Source organism: Bos indicus, chromosome 20, assembly GCF_029378745.1.
Source record: "Bos indicus isolate NIAB-ARS_2022 breed Sahiwal x Tharparkar chromosome 20, NIAB-ARS_B.indTharparkar_mat_pri_1.0, whole genome shotgun sequence".
Taxonomy (NCBI): domain Eukaryota; kingdom Metazoa; phylum Chordata; class Mammalia; order Artiodactyla; family Bovidae; genus Bos; species Bos indicus.
In genome coordinates, this window is record NC_091779.1 from 62,466,754 (window position 1) to 62,483,594 (window position 16,841).

At 50.5% G+C, this 16,841-nt stretch overlaps 1 protein-coding gene across 3 annotated transcripts in view; it reads right to left on the bottom strand.

Annotated features, from left to right (window-relative positions):
- Positions 1 to 16,468, bottom strand: part of ANKRD33B (ankyrin repeat domain 33B) — a 101,677-nt gene extending 85,209 nt beyond the window's left edge. The window contains exon 1 of one of the 3 annotated variants that reach the window (XM_070774848.1): positions 15,520 to 16,468. In XM_070774848.1, the coding sequence (XP_070630949.1) occupies positions 15,520 to 15,885 (366 nt within the window). In that variant the 5' untranslated portion in view covers positions 15,886 to 16,468. Of the gene's footprint in view, positions 1 to 14,660; positions 15,490 to 15,519 lie in introns of those variants that run through there. The other 2 variants (XM_019982826.2, XM_070774849.1) reach the window with 2 other exon arrangements.
- Between the last annotated feature and the right edge of the window lie 373 nt (positions 16,469 to 16,841).

Here is a 16,841-nt window from a genome sequence, read left to right on the forward strand (position 1 = left end):
CCCATCACGTAGAGCTTCAAAGGTTTAGTTTCCTTTGAGATTTTTTTTTTTTTTCTACTTCTAGGCATCTTCTGACCACTTAATTTTGAACTGTTTCGTTTTACGCATCTAAACTTCTGTTTAAAATCTCAGAAAAGCAGGATTCTCTATTTTTAGAGAGAGAGATTCTCTATATGTAAACCCATCCCATGGTCCACATACAGACTCAGGAATTTTTTGAGTAAAAGACCTGCACAAATATTTCCACAAATATTAAAAAAAAAAAAAAAAAACTATGTACCTTTTCTGCAAGTGGAAAGACACTTTAAATGCATCAGCAGTTGATGTGTTTTGCTATAGTTTAAATGTCTGTGTCCCCCGAAAATTCATATTCTGAAATCCTAACCCTCAGGTGTGATGGTCCTAGGAGTGGGGCCTTTGGGGGATTAGATCATGAAGGTGGATGAGATCATGAAGGTGGATGAGTATTCTTATAAAGAGACCCCACAGGGCTCCTCCCCTGGCTCCGTCAAGTGAAGATGCAGAGAAGATGACTGTCTGTGAACCAGGAATCGAGCCCTCACCAGATACTGAATCTGCATGGCCCTGATCTTGAATTTCCAGCCTCCAGAGCTGTGAAAAATAAATATCTGATTTTTATAAGCCACTCGGCCGGGTGTTCTGTCACAGCAGCCCAAATGGATGAAAACAGGTTTTAATAGCTAACATTCAGTAATATCCACTTCTTTGGGGGTGGGGAAAGGTCTCGTTTCTTCTTGCCTGCATGCCTGCTAAGTCGCTCAGTCGTGTCCGACTCTTTGTGACTCCATGGACTGTAGCCCTTTCAGGCTCCTCTGTCCATGGGTTTGTCCAGGCAAGAATACTGGAGAGGGTTACCATGCCCTCCTCCAGGGGATCTTCCTGACTCAGAGGTTGAACCCACATCTCTGATGTCTCCTGCATTGGCAGGCGGATTCTCTACCACTAGCACCGCCTGTGCTAGTGACTTAAGAAAAAAGTCCCTCTTTTCTTCTTACTTTGACTCTCTTCTAAAGTACTCATGTCATTGACAAGGAAACATGAGCCTGCACATATTTGCTAAAACTTATGTTGCGGGATTTCCCTGGTAGTCCACTGGTGAAGAATCCACCTTGCAGTGTAGGAGACACGGGCTTGATCCCTGGTGGGGAACTAACATGCCACAGGGCAACTAAGCCCTCAAGCTGAAAGTACTGAGCCCCCCGCCATGACTAGACAGCCCGCCCACCCGCTGCAACGGAAGATCCGGCATGTTGCAGTGACGATCCTGAGTGCCACAACTAAGACCCAATGCAGCCAAATAGGTGATATATATAAAATAAATATATTTTTTTAAGAAACACGTGGAAATCAAGCCATCTGCAGATTGATAGATAGAACTTGCCAGATGCAAACAAAATGTTGATGAGTTTTCAGTTATTTTCAAAGGCCCCTCAAGCCAATTAACCTTAGGTAACTTTAAGAAATAATGTAACAGTACCTTAAGTACTTTTTGGGCCCAATGATATTATTAGTAGAATCACTGTGAGTCACTGCCTTTTACAAATGAAGTAGGTTAACGCACTGCACTTGTGAGTGAGTGAGTGAAAGTTGCTCAGCCATGTCCAACTCTTTGCGACTCCTTGGACTGTAGCCCGCCAGGCTCCTCTGTCCACAAAATTCTCCAGGCAAGAATCCTGGAGTGTGTTGCCATTCCTTTCCCCAGGGGATCATCCCGACCCAGGGATTGAACCCGGGTCTCCTGCATTGCAGGCGGATTCTTAATCATCTGAGCCACCAGGGAAGGCCCCCATGTACTTGTACCTCGTTCTAAGTAAACCAAAGGACTTAGATTTGTTTACACCAGATATTTTAAAATCGTTATTTCTGTTTAAAACAAATTCACCGAAGATTTCCTGGTGCATTTTATGACAAGTAGCTGAATTTTTTAAATTTTATTTTCTAATTGGAGGAAAATTGCTTTACAATGTTGTGTTGGTTTCTGCCATACGACAGTGCAAATCAGCCATAATTATCCATGTACCCTCTCCCTCTTATGCCTCCCTTCTCTCCCCACCCCACCCTCTAGGTCATCACAGAGCACCAGGCTGGGCTCCCTGTGTTACTCAGCAACTCCTCACTGACTGCCTACTTTACACGTGGTAGTGTATATATGTCTATGTGATTAAGTCGCTCAATTTTTTAGAGAAATGCATTTATTCTGCTTTTCAGGTATAGCAGTGGAGAGTAACCCCACTCCAGGGCCTCCTGCCCTGGGTCCACACAGATCAAGGGCTCTCTGGTCTCCCAAAATCCTCCCAGGAAGATGCATCTGTGCTGTGTCCCCCATGTCTGAGAGCTCTCTCATGATATCAAAGGACCCAGTCTAAACAACTACATTCAGGCAGATGCTTCCCTCTCAGTGGACGTGCCCCAGATACTACTGTTGTTCAGTCGCTCAGTTGTATCCGACTCTTTGTGATCCGATGGACTGCAGTGCACCAAGCTTCCCTGTCCTTCACTATCTCCTGGAGTTTACTCAAACTCATGTCCATTGAGTCAGTGATGCCATCCAACCATCTTACCCTCTGTCCTCCCCTTCTCCTGCCTTCAATCTTTCCCAGCATCAGGGTTGTTTCCAGTAAGTAAGCTCTTAGAATCAGGCAACCAAAGGATTGGAGTTCAGCTTCAGCATCAGTCCTTGCAATGAACATTCAGGGTTTATTTCTTTTAGGACTGACTGGTCTGATCTTGCTGTCCAAAGGACTCTCAAGAGTCTTCTCTAGCACCACACTTTGAAAGCATCGATTCTTCGGCACTCACGCTTCTTTGTGGTCCAACTAGAACTTAACGAACAGCTTTCCTCCTAAGTAGCTTTTCCAGGTTCTGCTGAAGGAGGAATTCTGTGGTCAGTGGGCCTTTCAGCTTCTGTGAGGTGACACTTTGTGTGTGGCCCCAACAAACATACACACATCCTAAGCAGGATGATGGGCCATCCCGGTTGGCCAGGAGCACAGGGGTTTCCCAGGATGTGGGACCTTGATGCCAACACAAGGAAATTCTGGGCAGACCGTAGAGACCCAATCCCCCTTCAGCACCAGTGGGTGCTTCCCACCCACCAGCGCACATGGAGAGTGAGCCTGGGGGCCTCAGAGGTGGCCTGTGCCAGCACCCCTCAACAGAGTTGGGCCTGTGGGTAACGACGCATCAGTCACTCCCTCCCCTGCTTCATGGCGTCCTCCATGTCCCTTTGCACTGCGGAAGCACAGGCTCCCCAAAGAACTGGTCCTCTGAAACAAGATGGTCAGCAGGCAGGAGCGTCTCTGGGTGATACCAGGACTCCTCGCCCTGGTCCAGCCGTCGGACCATCCCGGAGCTACAGTACACAGAATTCATTTCCTAGAAACCCACCCATTTCCTATGACCAAGGAAAAAACGCCTGACTCACAGATCCACAAAACCATCCAGGCGGCTATGTCACCGCTGCTATTTTTAGCACATGACCATTGTGTTTCCATATACAAAGGCTGGAAGGTCTAGAAGGAAGCAATGCAGCCTGACCCTCCTGCCCGGAAGCAGGCAGGGCCAGGTCCTTGGGGATGCCCGGGAGGTGAAACCGAAGTGGAAGGGGACTTCAGGAACCCACCGCAGCTGCTTGTTCACAGCAGAATGTCACAACTGGGTCAGGCACTGAGAGTCCCAGGATGTACCAGGGCTCCCAGCCAGGGCTCTGCATGACCATGAACTCACAGGAAATGAGTTTGGACTCTGTCCATTCTCCTCCAAGCCACCACCGCCACCGCCCACAGTCAAAGGTGCTCCCGAGATGGGGTCCCAGTCCCCGGCCCTCCCCTCCCACCTTGCTTCATCTGCACCCATGGCCCCAGCCGCCACTGTCCTCAAGGTACGAATGCATAACCCGAGATCTACCCTCTTAACTAACGTTTACATTTATAAACAGGCCCTTATCAAGTGACAGACACACTATTGGCTTGACTGCTCTTCTTTGGCTAGATGGTTAATTTGCTCCCACCTTTTCCCTTGGCTGAAATTGAAGCTGCAGGACTAGAAACCCATCTTGAGGTTAATTCACCCACAGAAACAACAGCTGCCCTCACTGAGCACCCCCTGTTATGCCTAAGTCACTGATTCATTCTGCCTAGAACTTCCATGAGGTTATTGTGAGCCTCATAAAAAGCACCCCCTTTTCTAGATGGGCATCTAGAGGAAACTGAGGCTGGGAAGACCATGTGACTTGTCCAGGGTCATGTGACCGACCTAAGGCTACCATCTTTGGCCACCACATTTGCTTTCTCCTCTCAGAATAAAGTTCCATAGCTCTTCCCACAAGTGAACATGCCCATCACCAAGAGCGCAGACTCTGGTTCTGTACATCTAGGGAGGGCCTGCAATCCTGCATTTGGGGAAAAACCCTAGATGAGCACCTCATTAAACCACACTTGAGTAGCAACATTCAAACGTATTAACCACATCTGATCTTGCTTTAGCTTCCAAAATCCAGTCTATTCATGTGGTAGGGCTGCAGATAAAAGGTAATGCATGCCTCCCCTCATTTCTACTAAATTTTTGATTTTGAAATAGTGGTCAACTGACACGAAGCCACCCCTTCAGCCTGTCTCCCCAGTATCAACATCTGCATAATTATAGTGCAAGAGCATCATGAAAGGGGCACTGCTGCATTCCACAGAGCTTGTTCAGGGGTCCCTGGCGTGTGTGTGTGTGTGTGTGTGTGTGTGTGTGTGTGTGTGTGTCTGTGTGTGTCTGTGTGTGGTCCTCTGCCATTGTAACCCTCGTGCAGCTCCGGGTAACCACCACCACGATCTAGAAGCAGGCCTGCCCCAGCCAGAGTACCATCCACTCCTCCCCGCAGAGCCCTAACCCAGCAACCCCCCATCTGTTCTCCATCTCTGAAAGTCAAAGTCGCTCAGTCATGTCCGACTCTTTGCGACCCCATGAACTACACAGTCCATGGAATTCTCCAGGCCACAATACTGGAGTGGGTAACTTTTCTCTTCTCCAGGGGATCTTCCCAAACCAGGGATCAAACCCAGGTCTCCTGCATTGCAGGTGGATTCTTTGCCAGCTGAGCCACCAGGGAAGCCCAAGAGAAGGTCTCATCTCTACAACTGCATTACTTTGGGAAGATTACGTAAATAGAACCACATGGCATATAATCCTTAGAGATTTTTTTTTTTCACTCAGCCTAATTTCTCCATCTTCCTTCCTTCCTTTATTCATTTCTTCAGCTGTGCTGGGCCTCCACCGCTGCGTGGGCTTTTCCCCAGCTGCAGCAGGCAGGAGCTCCTCTCTGGTTGTGGGGCACAGGCTTCTCGCTGCCCTCTTGCTGCAGAGCATGGGCTCTAGGAAACAGGCTCAACCCTAGGGGCTCACAGGCTTAGGTGCCCCGAGGCATGTTGGGGCTTCCCAGATCAGGGATCGAACCCATGTCTCCTGCACTGGCAGGCGGATTCTTTACCACTGAGCCTCCAGGGAAGCCCTTCATTTTCAACTGAATTCACGTGTCTTTCCTTATCCCAGCAAGTGTGCTGCTATAAATGTGACACCCTTCACTGGCGGGCACCAGCCCTGAGCAGAGGTCCTGCCTCTCCCCTGCCCTTGCCTGCACACCTCTCTCCGCTGGGATGTCCCTCACCAGGTGTGACCTCTCACCCATGAGCCAGCTACATTTCAGAAACAGAAGCCAGAGGGAAATGCTTGATTCCTTCATCTCCCCCTACCCATCACATGCCTGCCCTGGATCTGAACTCATTCACAGCTGACATCGATATGCCTTTAGAAGCATACACTGCTTTTCTGATACTTGGAAATTGCTCTCAAATCCTACTCTTCCAATCCAATTCTGCCACCTACCCAACTGGCACTCGGGATTTCACGTCTCGCTTCATTTCCGTGTCTCTGACTTAGTAGAAATAAGTAAATGCCACCTTCAACTGTCTTTAAAATTCAGAAATACCATTAAAAAATAGTCTCTATTCTTTTTGTACACATACATCGAGTGACATCAAGGATTTTTAATATCCTACTTCATCATAAAACTTGAACTCATAAACACACACATACACCATTATTCTACCAGTTGTCTAAAAGAATTACTTCCCAACCATCTAGAATGAAACATATTTCCATTGTTCACATATTTCCTTTGTTCACATAGTTTAACAACTTCTCTACATCCCTCTTATTTCTTTTAATTAAAGGAAATTACATATTTTTTACATATGGAATTATTTTGACTTAATTTGGAGAAATTATAAAATATCACATGGTTTTGATTTAGATAGTGGGGCTTCCCTCATAGCTCAGTTGGTAAAGAATCCACCTGCAGTGCAGGAGACCCCCAGTTCGATTCCTGGGTCAGGAAGATCTGCTAAAGAAGGGATAGGCTACCCACTCCAGTGTTCTTGGGCTTCCCCTGTGGCTCAGCTGGTAAAGAATCTGCCTGCAATGTGGAAGAGCTGGGTTCAATCCCTGGGTTGGGAAGATCCACTGGAGAAGGGAAAGGCTACCTACTCCAGTATTGTGGCCTGGAGAATTCCATGGACTGTATAGTCCATGAGGTCGCAAAGAGTCGGACGTGACTGATCGACTTTCATTATGATTTAGAATTACTGGCCCAACAGGCTATAAAGTCAGTCTCAAAAATTTTCAGAGTATCACGCAGACCATAGTCTCTGAATCAGGCTTCAAAGGTTATTTTATATAAAGCCTAACAATATATACTTAAAAAATTAAATACCATTCTAAATAACTGCTAGGTCAAAAAAAAAGAAATCATTAATATAAATGAAAACCTAACAATAATAAAATGTTACATATCAAAACTTGTGGGGAAAAATGAAAGTGATACTTTGAAAGTTATATGTAGAATAAACCTGAAGGAAGGAAATAATAAAAAGGAAAGCAGAAATTAATGAAATAGCGAACAAGGAAACAGATCCAGAACAAAAGTTGATTCTCTGAAAAGACAATAACATATTTTTGAAGAGACAAAGTCGGATGCGACTGAGTGACTAAGCAACACCACAAAAGAGAAACAGCTTAAATGCAAAAAATGCAAAAATACAGGATATAATATGTTATAGCAGAGATTAAAAAGAGAATTCTGTAAAAAGCTCATACTACTAATCTTTAAAATTTAGGAGAAAAAAATGGAACAGCTTCCTAGAAAAACAGAGATTACCATAATGGATTCAGAAAGAAAGAGAAAATCAGAATAATCCTATAACCATCAGTTACTGACCTAAAGGTCTGGTCAGAGGAATTGAATTTTAGAAACTTAAAATTAGTTAAATCACACTTAAAGCTTTCCCTATACTGTAGCCATATTTACTAGAAGTTGTCATTCAAAATAGTTTCAACTAATAGCTCACTTATCATATTGACATGAAGGTTGGGCAAATAAATGAGATTCCAAAAGAATTTTTAAACCATCTTACTGCTTTAGATTTTTATAACATCTCTGTCTTAGTCTTCCTTTACAAACATAGGTTGGAAAGGAAATCAACAGTATAAAATCAGTACACAGAATTTCTGGGTAGCCCATTCCTCAAGTGCAGCCAGGAGGCAAAGGTGGAAGGCTCAGAAACCCCTTGGGGAGGCTCACAGGGGTCAAAAGGTAGACCATGAACAGCTGCCGGGTCATTCTAGAAGCCAGCTCTCCTGACGTATCTAAAGGCCCTCTTCCCTGAGCCCCACTTTCTTCTACTAAAAAATGATAGGGACCACCAAGCTCCAAAATCCATCCCGGCTTCAAGACCCCCTGATAATGCTTCTCCTAGGTTTCTGAAACCTATACACACACACACACCAAAAGCAGCATTAAATATAATCCTGTCCATCAAAATTAAAACAGGCCTTCAGGAGCTGATACTCACTGAGGCTGGACGGTTAGGACATGGGAGGTTCTTGATACCTTCTCCTCAGGCACCTATCTGAAATATTCCTCAATAAAGATACATTTTAAATAAACAGAAATGCTGAGGGTTAGTGAACAGCATCGACTACAAGCAAAAGCAAGTTCACACTAGAGGGTAAATTCATGCTTGGCTTTGTAACCTGCTTCAGCAGAACTGACGCTGAACCTTTCTTGCTCTGCTGGCTCCCTGGCAACTCAGCCCCTGCCTTGGAGAACAGGCCCAGACCAGCCTGCTGCAGGAGGAGAAACCACACAGACAGAGACCAGCCACCCCAGCCAAGACCGTCCCCGTCCTGCCATCTGCAGCCAACCCCCAGCTAAAAGCATATCTGGCTGAGATGGGCTGGGCTGGGCCACCCTCAGCAACATGTGACTGGTGTGTACACCCTGAGGTTTCAGTTATTTGTTATGCAGCATTGCTGTGGCCATAGATAACTGACACACTTACATGAAGAACACAAGGGACACTTTATGGCACTACAGTGGTGAATACGAGTCATTACACATCTGTCCAAACCCACAGAATGGCAACCCCCTCCAGTATTCTTGCCTGGGAAATCCCATGGACAGAGAAGCCTGGCAGGCTACATCCAGCCCATGGGGTCCCAAAAGAGTCGAACATGACACCGAAATGAAACAACAATACAGTGTCCAACACCAAGGGTAACCAAGGTAAACTGTGGAGTTTGGCTGATTGTGATGGATCAGTGTAACTTCATCAGCTACAGCAAACGTACCACTCTGGTGGGGGATGTAGGCAATGGGGGCAGGTGGATGTGCCTCGGGAGAGTAGAGGATATAAGGGAAATCTCTGCTCCTTCCCCTCAATTTTGCTGTGAACCTAAAATTATTCTTTAAAAAATCGTGTCCTTTTTTTTTTTTCCCACTTTGTGTTTTTTTCCCACACCTCACAGTATGTGAAATCTTAGTTCCCCAACCAAGGATCAAACCTTGCCCCCTGCAGTGGAAGCATGAAGTCTTAAGCACTGGACTGTCAGGGAAGTCCTGTCCTTTTTTAACCAGAAAATGAAAGAAATGGGGGAACCACTTGGCGGTCTAGTGGTTTAGACTCTGTGCTTCCACTGCAAGGAGCACAGGTTGGATTCCTGGTCAGGGAACTAGATTCTACATGCTGCAACTAAGACCTAGCCCAGCCAAATAAATAAACATTTTAAAAATATATCACTTCCTCAGTGATCAATGAGGATCAGTAGAGGAAAACAACAGAATGGGGAAAGACTAGAGATCTCTTCAAGAAAATCAGAGATACCAAGGGAACATTTCATGCAAAGATGGGCACAAAAAAGGACAGACAGAAGCAGAAGATATTAAGAAGAGGTGGCAAGAATACACAGAACTATACAAAAAAGATCTTCACGACCCAGATAATCATAATGGTGTGATCACTCACCTCTAACCAGACATCCTGGAATGCGAAGTCAAGTGGGCCTTAGGAAGTATCACTATGAGCAAAGCTACTGGAGGTGATGGAATCCCAGTTGAGCTCTTTCAAATCCTAAAAGATGATGCTGTGAAAGTGCTGCACTCAATTTGGAAAACTCAGCAGTGGCTACAGGACTGGAAAAGGTCGGTTTTCATTCCAATCCCAAAGAAAGACAATGCCAAAGAATGTTCAAACTACAGCACAATTGCTCTCATCTCACACGCTAGTAAAGTAATGCTCAAATTCTCCAAGCCAGGTTTCAGCAATACGTGAACCGTGAATTTCCAGATGTTCAAGCTGGTTTTAGAAAAGGCAGAGGAACCAGAGATCAAGTTGCCAACATCTGCTGGAGCATAGAAAAAGCAGGAGAATTCCAGAAAAACACCTACGTCTGCTTTATTGACTATGCCAAAGCCTATGACTGTGTGGATCACGATAAACTGTGGAAAATTCTGAAAGAGATGGAAATACCAGACCACCTGACTTGCCTCCTGAGAAATCTGTATGCAGGTCAAGAAGCAACGGTTAGAACTGGACAAGGAACAACAGACTGGTTCCAAATTGGGAAAGGACTATCTCAAGCCTGTATATTGTCACTCTGTTTATTTAACTTATATGCAGAGTACATCATGAAAAATGCCGGGCTGGATGAAGCACAAGCTGGAATCAAGATTGCTGGGAGAAAAATCAATAACCTCAGATATGCAGAAGACACCACTCTTATGACAGAAAGTGAAGAACTAAAGAGACTCTTGATGAAGATGAAAGAGGAGAGTGAAAAAGCTGGCTTAAAACTCAACATACAAAAAACTAAGATCATGGCATCCGGTCCCATCACTTCATGGCAAATAGATGGGGAAACAATGGAAACAGTTAGAGATTTTATTTTCTTGGGCTCCAAAATCATGCAGATGGTGACTGCAGCCATTCCTGAGCCAACTGAGGAAATGGGTGAAGTAGTCTTGGAAACATTTCAGCAAGAGGAACTGGAACTTAAACATGTAAGATAAGAGTCCCATCAAGAGAGGAGGGGGACTTCCCTGGTCGTCCAGGGGTTAAGGCTTCTGCTTCCACTGCTGAGGACCCGGGTTAAATCTCTGGCCATGGAACTAAGTTCTGATAAGCACGTGGCATGGCCAGAATAAATTTAATTTTTTTTTTTAAAGGAAAGAGTACAATATTTTCAAGGTAGCAGAATTGGGCCTAATTTGGTTCAAGAGCTGTCTGACATTCAAACCACCGTTCTGTAACAATGAACACAGCACAAACATTTCCTTTGGTTGCAGTCCTCTCTGCAGAGTTGTCAGGGCCTTACCTCAGGAGAGAAGTGAAGAATTAACAAGGAGAACTGTCCCCGAGTCAGCGGGAACAAAACAAGCATAAATCTACAAGACAGCAGAGCACACTCTGAATACTTCTGAAGGATTGTTTGACAAATATTTACATGTTGCATATTCAGTTATGCAATCCTTTTAGAACAATAAATATTTTAGAAGGAGACTCTGCTGAGCTAGGTCCAAAATTCTACCGATCTCAGGAGCCAGGAAACAACAGACCTTTTTTTTTCTTGGCCATGCAGAGTAGCACAGGGGATCTAGTTCCCTGGCCAGGGATCAAATCCTTATCCCTTGCACTGGAAACCTGAAGTCTTAACCACTGGACCACCAGCAAAGTCCCCAGAACACACCTTCTTAAACAAAACAAGTCTGATCCTTAGTTAACTCCAGCCAAATGAAACCTCACTCATCTCCGCAAACTCTGTTCTTAATGGACCAGAGATCAACAGTTCAATAAACACAACCCCTAAAAAGCCTTTAGAGACATTTTCCTTCTGGGAGGCTGCTATCTGCAGCCTGTGAGCAGTTCAGTTGTTGTTATCTAGTCACTCAGATATCACTGAGTCACTTATCCCGACTCTTTGTGACCCCACGGACTGAAGCCTGCCAGGTTCCTCTGTCTGTGGGATTTCCCAGGCAAGAATGCTGGAGTGGGTAGTCATTTCCTTCTCTGGGGGATCTTCCCAGCCCAGGGATGGAACCAGCGACTCCTGCATCGGCAGGTGGATTCTTTACCACTGACTCACCAGGAAGGCCTGAGTAGTCTGCCAGTTAATACAATTCCCCTTGTCCTCCAGCAAAAACGCTCAGACTTTCCATAAGCTTTTTACTGCTACTGATCACAGACCAGCCCCTGAACAGCTCCTGCCTCAGGACCTGTGCACTTGCTGTGCCCTCTTCCTGAAGTGCTCTTTCCGAGTTTTCTTCTCTGCATCTTTTCGTTTTAAATAATGTGACTCGGGTTTTTTTTGTTTTGTTTTGTTTTTGGCTGTGCTGGGTCTTCATGGCTATGATCAGCCTTTCCCTACTTGCAGCGCGCAAGCTTCTCACTGAGGTGGCTCCTCGGGTTGCCCAGCACAGGCTCTAGGGTGCTCGGGCTTCAGCGCTGTGGCACACGAGCTTAGCTTCCCCTTGACATACGGAATCTTCCCGGGCCAGGATCAGCCCGTGTCCCCTGCATCGGCAGGGGGATTCTTAACCCCCGAACCACCAACGAAGCCCTCTTCTCTACGTCTTTGCTAGAACGTCACCGGTTCTCTCGAATGACCACCCTACCTGCCATTGCAGGCCTCAACTGCTGAACACCCGGACTGTCCTCCCTTGGTTCCAGGAGCTGCTGGCTTGGCTGGGGATGGGAGGAAAGACTTCCCTGAGGAGACGCCCTGAAGACCTGAAGCTGAAGGCTGTGAGCAGCCGAGTCGTGTGGCCGTGTGCGGAGGGATATCACGGCCCCGAGACCGGACACCAGCACGCTGAAACCAGATTTCCCAGCTTCCCATTTCTTAACCAGCAGCTCCAGGCCGGCCCCTCAGCAGCTAGCCCTGGAAAGCCCCTCTGGCTTCAGCGACCACATTGTCCCGCACCGTGACCGACCACCGCCTTGGAGCCATCTGCCTGCCTAGAAGGTCCTCCCACCACCACCTCCAAAAGTCGCCCTTCACTGGGCTTCCCTGATTGTCCTCACGTCCCGGCTTCCAAGATGTTTGCTCTGCACTTCTATAGAGCTCCTCTCACATCCTGCCTCTGGCTATAAGCACTGGGCGCTATTACCCTCTAAGCACTGGGCACTAGTACTCTCTAAGCACTGGGCACTATTGCTCTCTAAGTACTGGGCACTATTACTCTCTAAGCACTGGGTACTAATGCTCTCTAAGCTCTGGGCGCTAATACTCTCTAAACACTGGGTGCTATTGCTCTCTAAGTACTGGGCACTAGTACTCTCTAAGCACTGGGCGCTAATACTCTCTAAGCACTGGGCGCTAATACTCTCTAAGCACTGGGCGCTAATACTCTCTAAGCACTGGGTGCTATTACTCTCTAAACACTGGGTATTATTGCTTTCTAAGTACTGGGCACTATTACTCTCTAAGCACTGGGCACTATTACTCTCTAAACACTGGGTATTATTGCTCTCTAAGCACTGGGTACTATTATTATCGTCTAAGCACTTGGTACTATCACTCTGAGTTCTTCCTCAATTAAAAGGTGAAGACTCTCAAGGCAGAGACCCTTTGATTCAGGAGACCCTGCAGTGCCCACTCGTGCCTGGCACACAGTGGGTCTGCAGTGAACGCTCATCAGTGACTCACTACCCCATCTGCTACAGGGTTGTGTTTTGGCCTTTGTGACACTTCATTCTTTCAAAGTGCTTCAGAAAGACAGAGGCTGTTTGATAACAAGATCAAGAAGCCACCAGGAAGAACAGAAGCTCTCGCCTCACCCCCTCAAAGCCCAGAACACAGGACCCACTTCTTCTGATCAGAAGATAAAAGGGCTTGATGGGTTGTGGGCCTTTGTCATTGATGGGCTGTGGGCCATTTCTCCATCCTGATTTGGTGGGGAGCAGAGAGGAGGCTCAGAGCAGAAAAATGAAGGGAGACTCTGTAATCAAGGGGGAAAGCACAGAGAAAAATAGCTTTGCCTGATCTCAGGAAAAAAAAAAAACCTGGAGGATGTCTCTTCTGAGCATGGAGAAGGTAGGTGAGTGAAAAACAGGACAAAACAGTAAACACGGCCACGTCAGAGAGCTGTGCGCTAGGGATCTAGTGTTCAGTAACCTGGCAGATTGAAGCTGCCATCAGCCCCACATCACAGCGGGGAAACTGAGGCAGAGACCGGAGCTGGCCACCCCTGACTCTGCACTGAGGGAGAGGCTTTCACAGTGAAAGTTGCTCAGTCGCATCCGACTCTTTGCAACCCAATGGACTATACAGTCCCTGGAATTCTCCAGGCCAGAATACTGGAGTGGGTAGCCTTTCCCTTCTCCAGGGGATCTCCCCGACACAGGAATCGAACCCCGGTCTCCTGCATTGCAGCTGGATTCTTTACCAACTGAGCCATCAGGGAAGCCCTCGAGGCTTTTATAAGAGGCTGCAAAACTCAGTACAACAGACCCAAGCCCCTTGGGGATGGTTCATGTTGTCCTCAGTGGTCTCCAGTACAGCTGCTTTCCAACTTTTATTTTTTGCCCCCAAAGGAAACACAACAAAGCACAGCCTAGTGGAGCCCAGAGTGGGGGCTGGGCAACCCAGGCCCCAGGAGACCCCAAGCTGCCTCCAACAGGGGAGAGATCCACCCCATCCCTGACCCTTCCTAACCCTTGTGGGGCTTCCTTTAAGGCAGCCCCCGGTTACCTGCTTCAGGAAACTGAGGTTTCCCGTGAACATCTGTGAAAAGTCACCTTGGTAAAAGCGAAAGCAGAGCTGCACAGTCAGCCTCCTGGCGGCCAGAGGGAGGGCTGGGGTGCAGGCATCCCTGGGGTGTCCCAGGGTCACCGGGGTGATGCTGCCCACGCGGGCCCCTCTCCAGGTCTGGGAGCCTTCGAGATCTAGGGGCCAGCACCACCTGACACATTACACCAAGCGGAGAGCCCTCCCCAAGTTCAACTGCGGTGTCAAGTTCGACCATACCTGCAGGAGCTCCAGTCTGCCTGAGCCGGGTCCAGACCACAGGCAGGGGAGGAACACCCCGGGGCCCCACAGCCCCACCCCCCGCGATAAACCAAAGGCACCCGGCTCCCCCGGTTTCCAAGGAGACGCACATCCTTCCCATCAGTATGGGACCTCCCCAGCAAAGGCACCTTCCCTCCGGCTGCGCGCCAGGCAGAGACTGCCCATCCCGCGGGACCCGGGGACCGTAACAGGCAGGGAGACCGCGGCCACTGTCCGCTGGGCACCGACCACGGGCACCTGGCCGCTGCGCTCACCCTGCGGCTTGTCTCCTCCCGCGGCTTTGGTGGGCTGCGTTCCGAGAGCCAGTCCTTCTCGAGCCAACTTTTTCTTTCTTTTTTTTTCTCAGTGTTTCTCATCGTCCCTGAGTCTTGTCATGACTCATGGATCCCTCGTGCTTCTCCCCACCCCCACGCCCGCCTGCCCTGCGGGTGTGCTCCTGCCGCCCCGCTGTGCTCCCCTGCAGGGACCTGCCCCGGGGAGGGGGGCGCGCGATGGCCCTCGGCTCTCCGCGGTGACCGTGAGGATAGACCAGTCGGACATCGCGCTGGCCGGCCACCGCGTGGGTCATCGGGCGCAGCCGCGCCTGGGCAGGGGGAGGGATGCGAGGAAGGAGGGGGTCCCAGAACCAACTTCGAACCCGGGAGGCGAGCAGAAGCCGATCCGCGCTCCGGCGTGAAAGGCCAAGCGCAGGGGCAGCGAGAGGGCCGAACCCTGGGGGCACTGGGGGCGACTGGGGCATTTTGCAGAAGGGGTTTCCCCTGCAGGCGAGGAGGGTTGACGGTCAGAGGGGACCCGGAGTGAAGGGACCCGCGAGACGCCCCAGCTCAGATCCCAGCGCGGGCCCCAGGGGAGCATGGAAGACTTCGCGGGCGGGAAACTAGAAGGGGCTGCGGTGAGCACGCGCGCGGGTCTGGCGACGGTCCCCGAGGCGCTGTGACCACGGAGCAATTGTGCGGCTCCCTCCAGCCGGGGATGGGCAGGCCGCCCAGGGCGCCGGGCGTCCCGCGTTCCCATGGAGCTGGAAAACGGCACTCTCGGCCGCGGCAAAGTCATCGCCGGGCCGGGGCCGAGGAGGGCGGAGGGGCCCAGAACCCCGAACGGGCGCGCTCTTACCCGGCCGTTGCGATCGGTCTCCTGCACCTCCTCGGCGCTGGGCCCTCGCCGCACCAGCGCCCTCAGCAGCCCCACGTCGTTGGCGCAGGCGGCGCGCAGGAGGGTAGCCGCCTCCGGGACGCCTTCCGGAACAGGCTCCGGAGCGCTCTCCGCGCTCACCGAGCTGTACTCCTCCTCATCTCCGTAAGGGTAGAAGGAGTCGTCCGAGGCGATGCTGCGGGTGTCGGGCAGACTCGAGAAGTCCTCGTACTCCTCGTAGTCAGCTGGGTCCTCCCCGGCCTGCGCGTCCCGGGGTGGGGACGGTGGCTCTGGGGACACGCGGCGCGCCCCGCCGCCCTCCGGCCCGGGCCCGGCCAGCAGCACCATGCCGGCGGCCGGGGCGCGGGCCGGGGGGCCGGGGAGCGGGCCGGGAGCCGGGGACGCCGGGCGCGCACCGAGGTCACCGCCCCTTGTCCCCGGCGGCCCCAGAAAAGCAGGAGGGCTCTGCGCGCTCCAGCTCGGCGGAAACGCGCGCCGGGCGGCCGCGCTCCAAGACTCGAGTCACCGGAGGCTGGAGAAAGCCCCTCGGGGGTAGGAGGAGCCGCGGGGGCTTTCCGAGCGCGGCGGGCGGGCGCGGGCGGGGACGGCCGAGCTCGAGGAGGTGCGCGCCCCGGGGTCCCGCGCCGCCCCCCGCCCCCCACCACCCGGCGTGATCCTGGCAAAAGTTAAGAGCCAAGCAGGGGGCGCCTCGGCCCCGCGGGTTCGGTGCAGCCGGCTGCTGTGCCCGGGAGCTGAGAAATGCGCACGCGGGAGAACCAGAAGCGACAACTAAAGAACCTGAACGCCCTCGTGGCTGGTGGCCCCGCCCCTGCTCTCGGGATGAGGGTGAAGGTGGGGGTCGGAGGACGCAGCGGGCTCAGCCGTCGGTAACACCAAATCCCTGGGCCCGGAGCCACCCCGGGCGTCAGGCCTGCGGGCTGGGGTGGCGGGGTGGGGAGGGGGTTGGGGGGGGGGGGCAGTTTCTCATCGTCCGAGACTCCCAGCCTGTTTGTGCATTTTTTCCGGGAGTCTAGGCTCCGAGGCCAACTTCGCTCCCGGGTTAAGACGGCCCTGGGCACGGAGGACGGGTGGATGCGTGGGAGATGGTATCCAGCTGGGGACCCTGCCCCTCTGAACCGGGAGTTCCGGGCTGCCCCCGGGGACATCCCAGGCCGAGGCGAGGCGGGAGACCAGGGAGAAGACCCGGGCCAGCGATCCCTTTTCAGATGGCTTCTCAACGAGCGCCTCGGAGCCGCTGTCCTGGAGCCGCCGGGGTTGGGGGAATGACATTTGGGTGAGAAGGG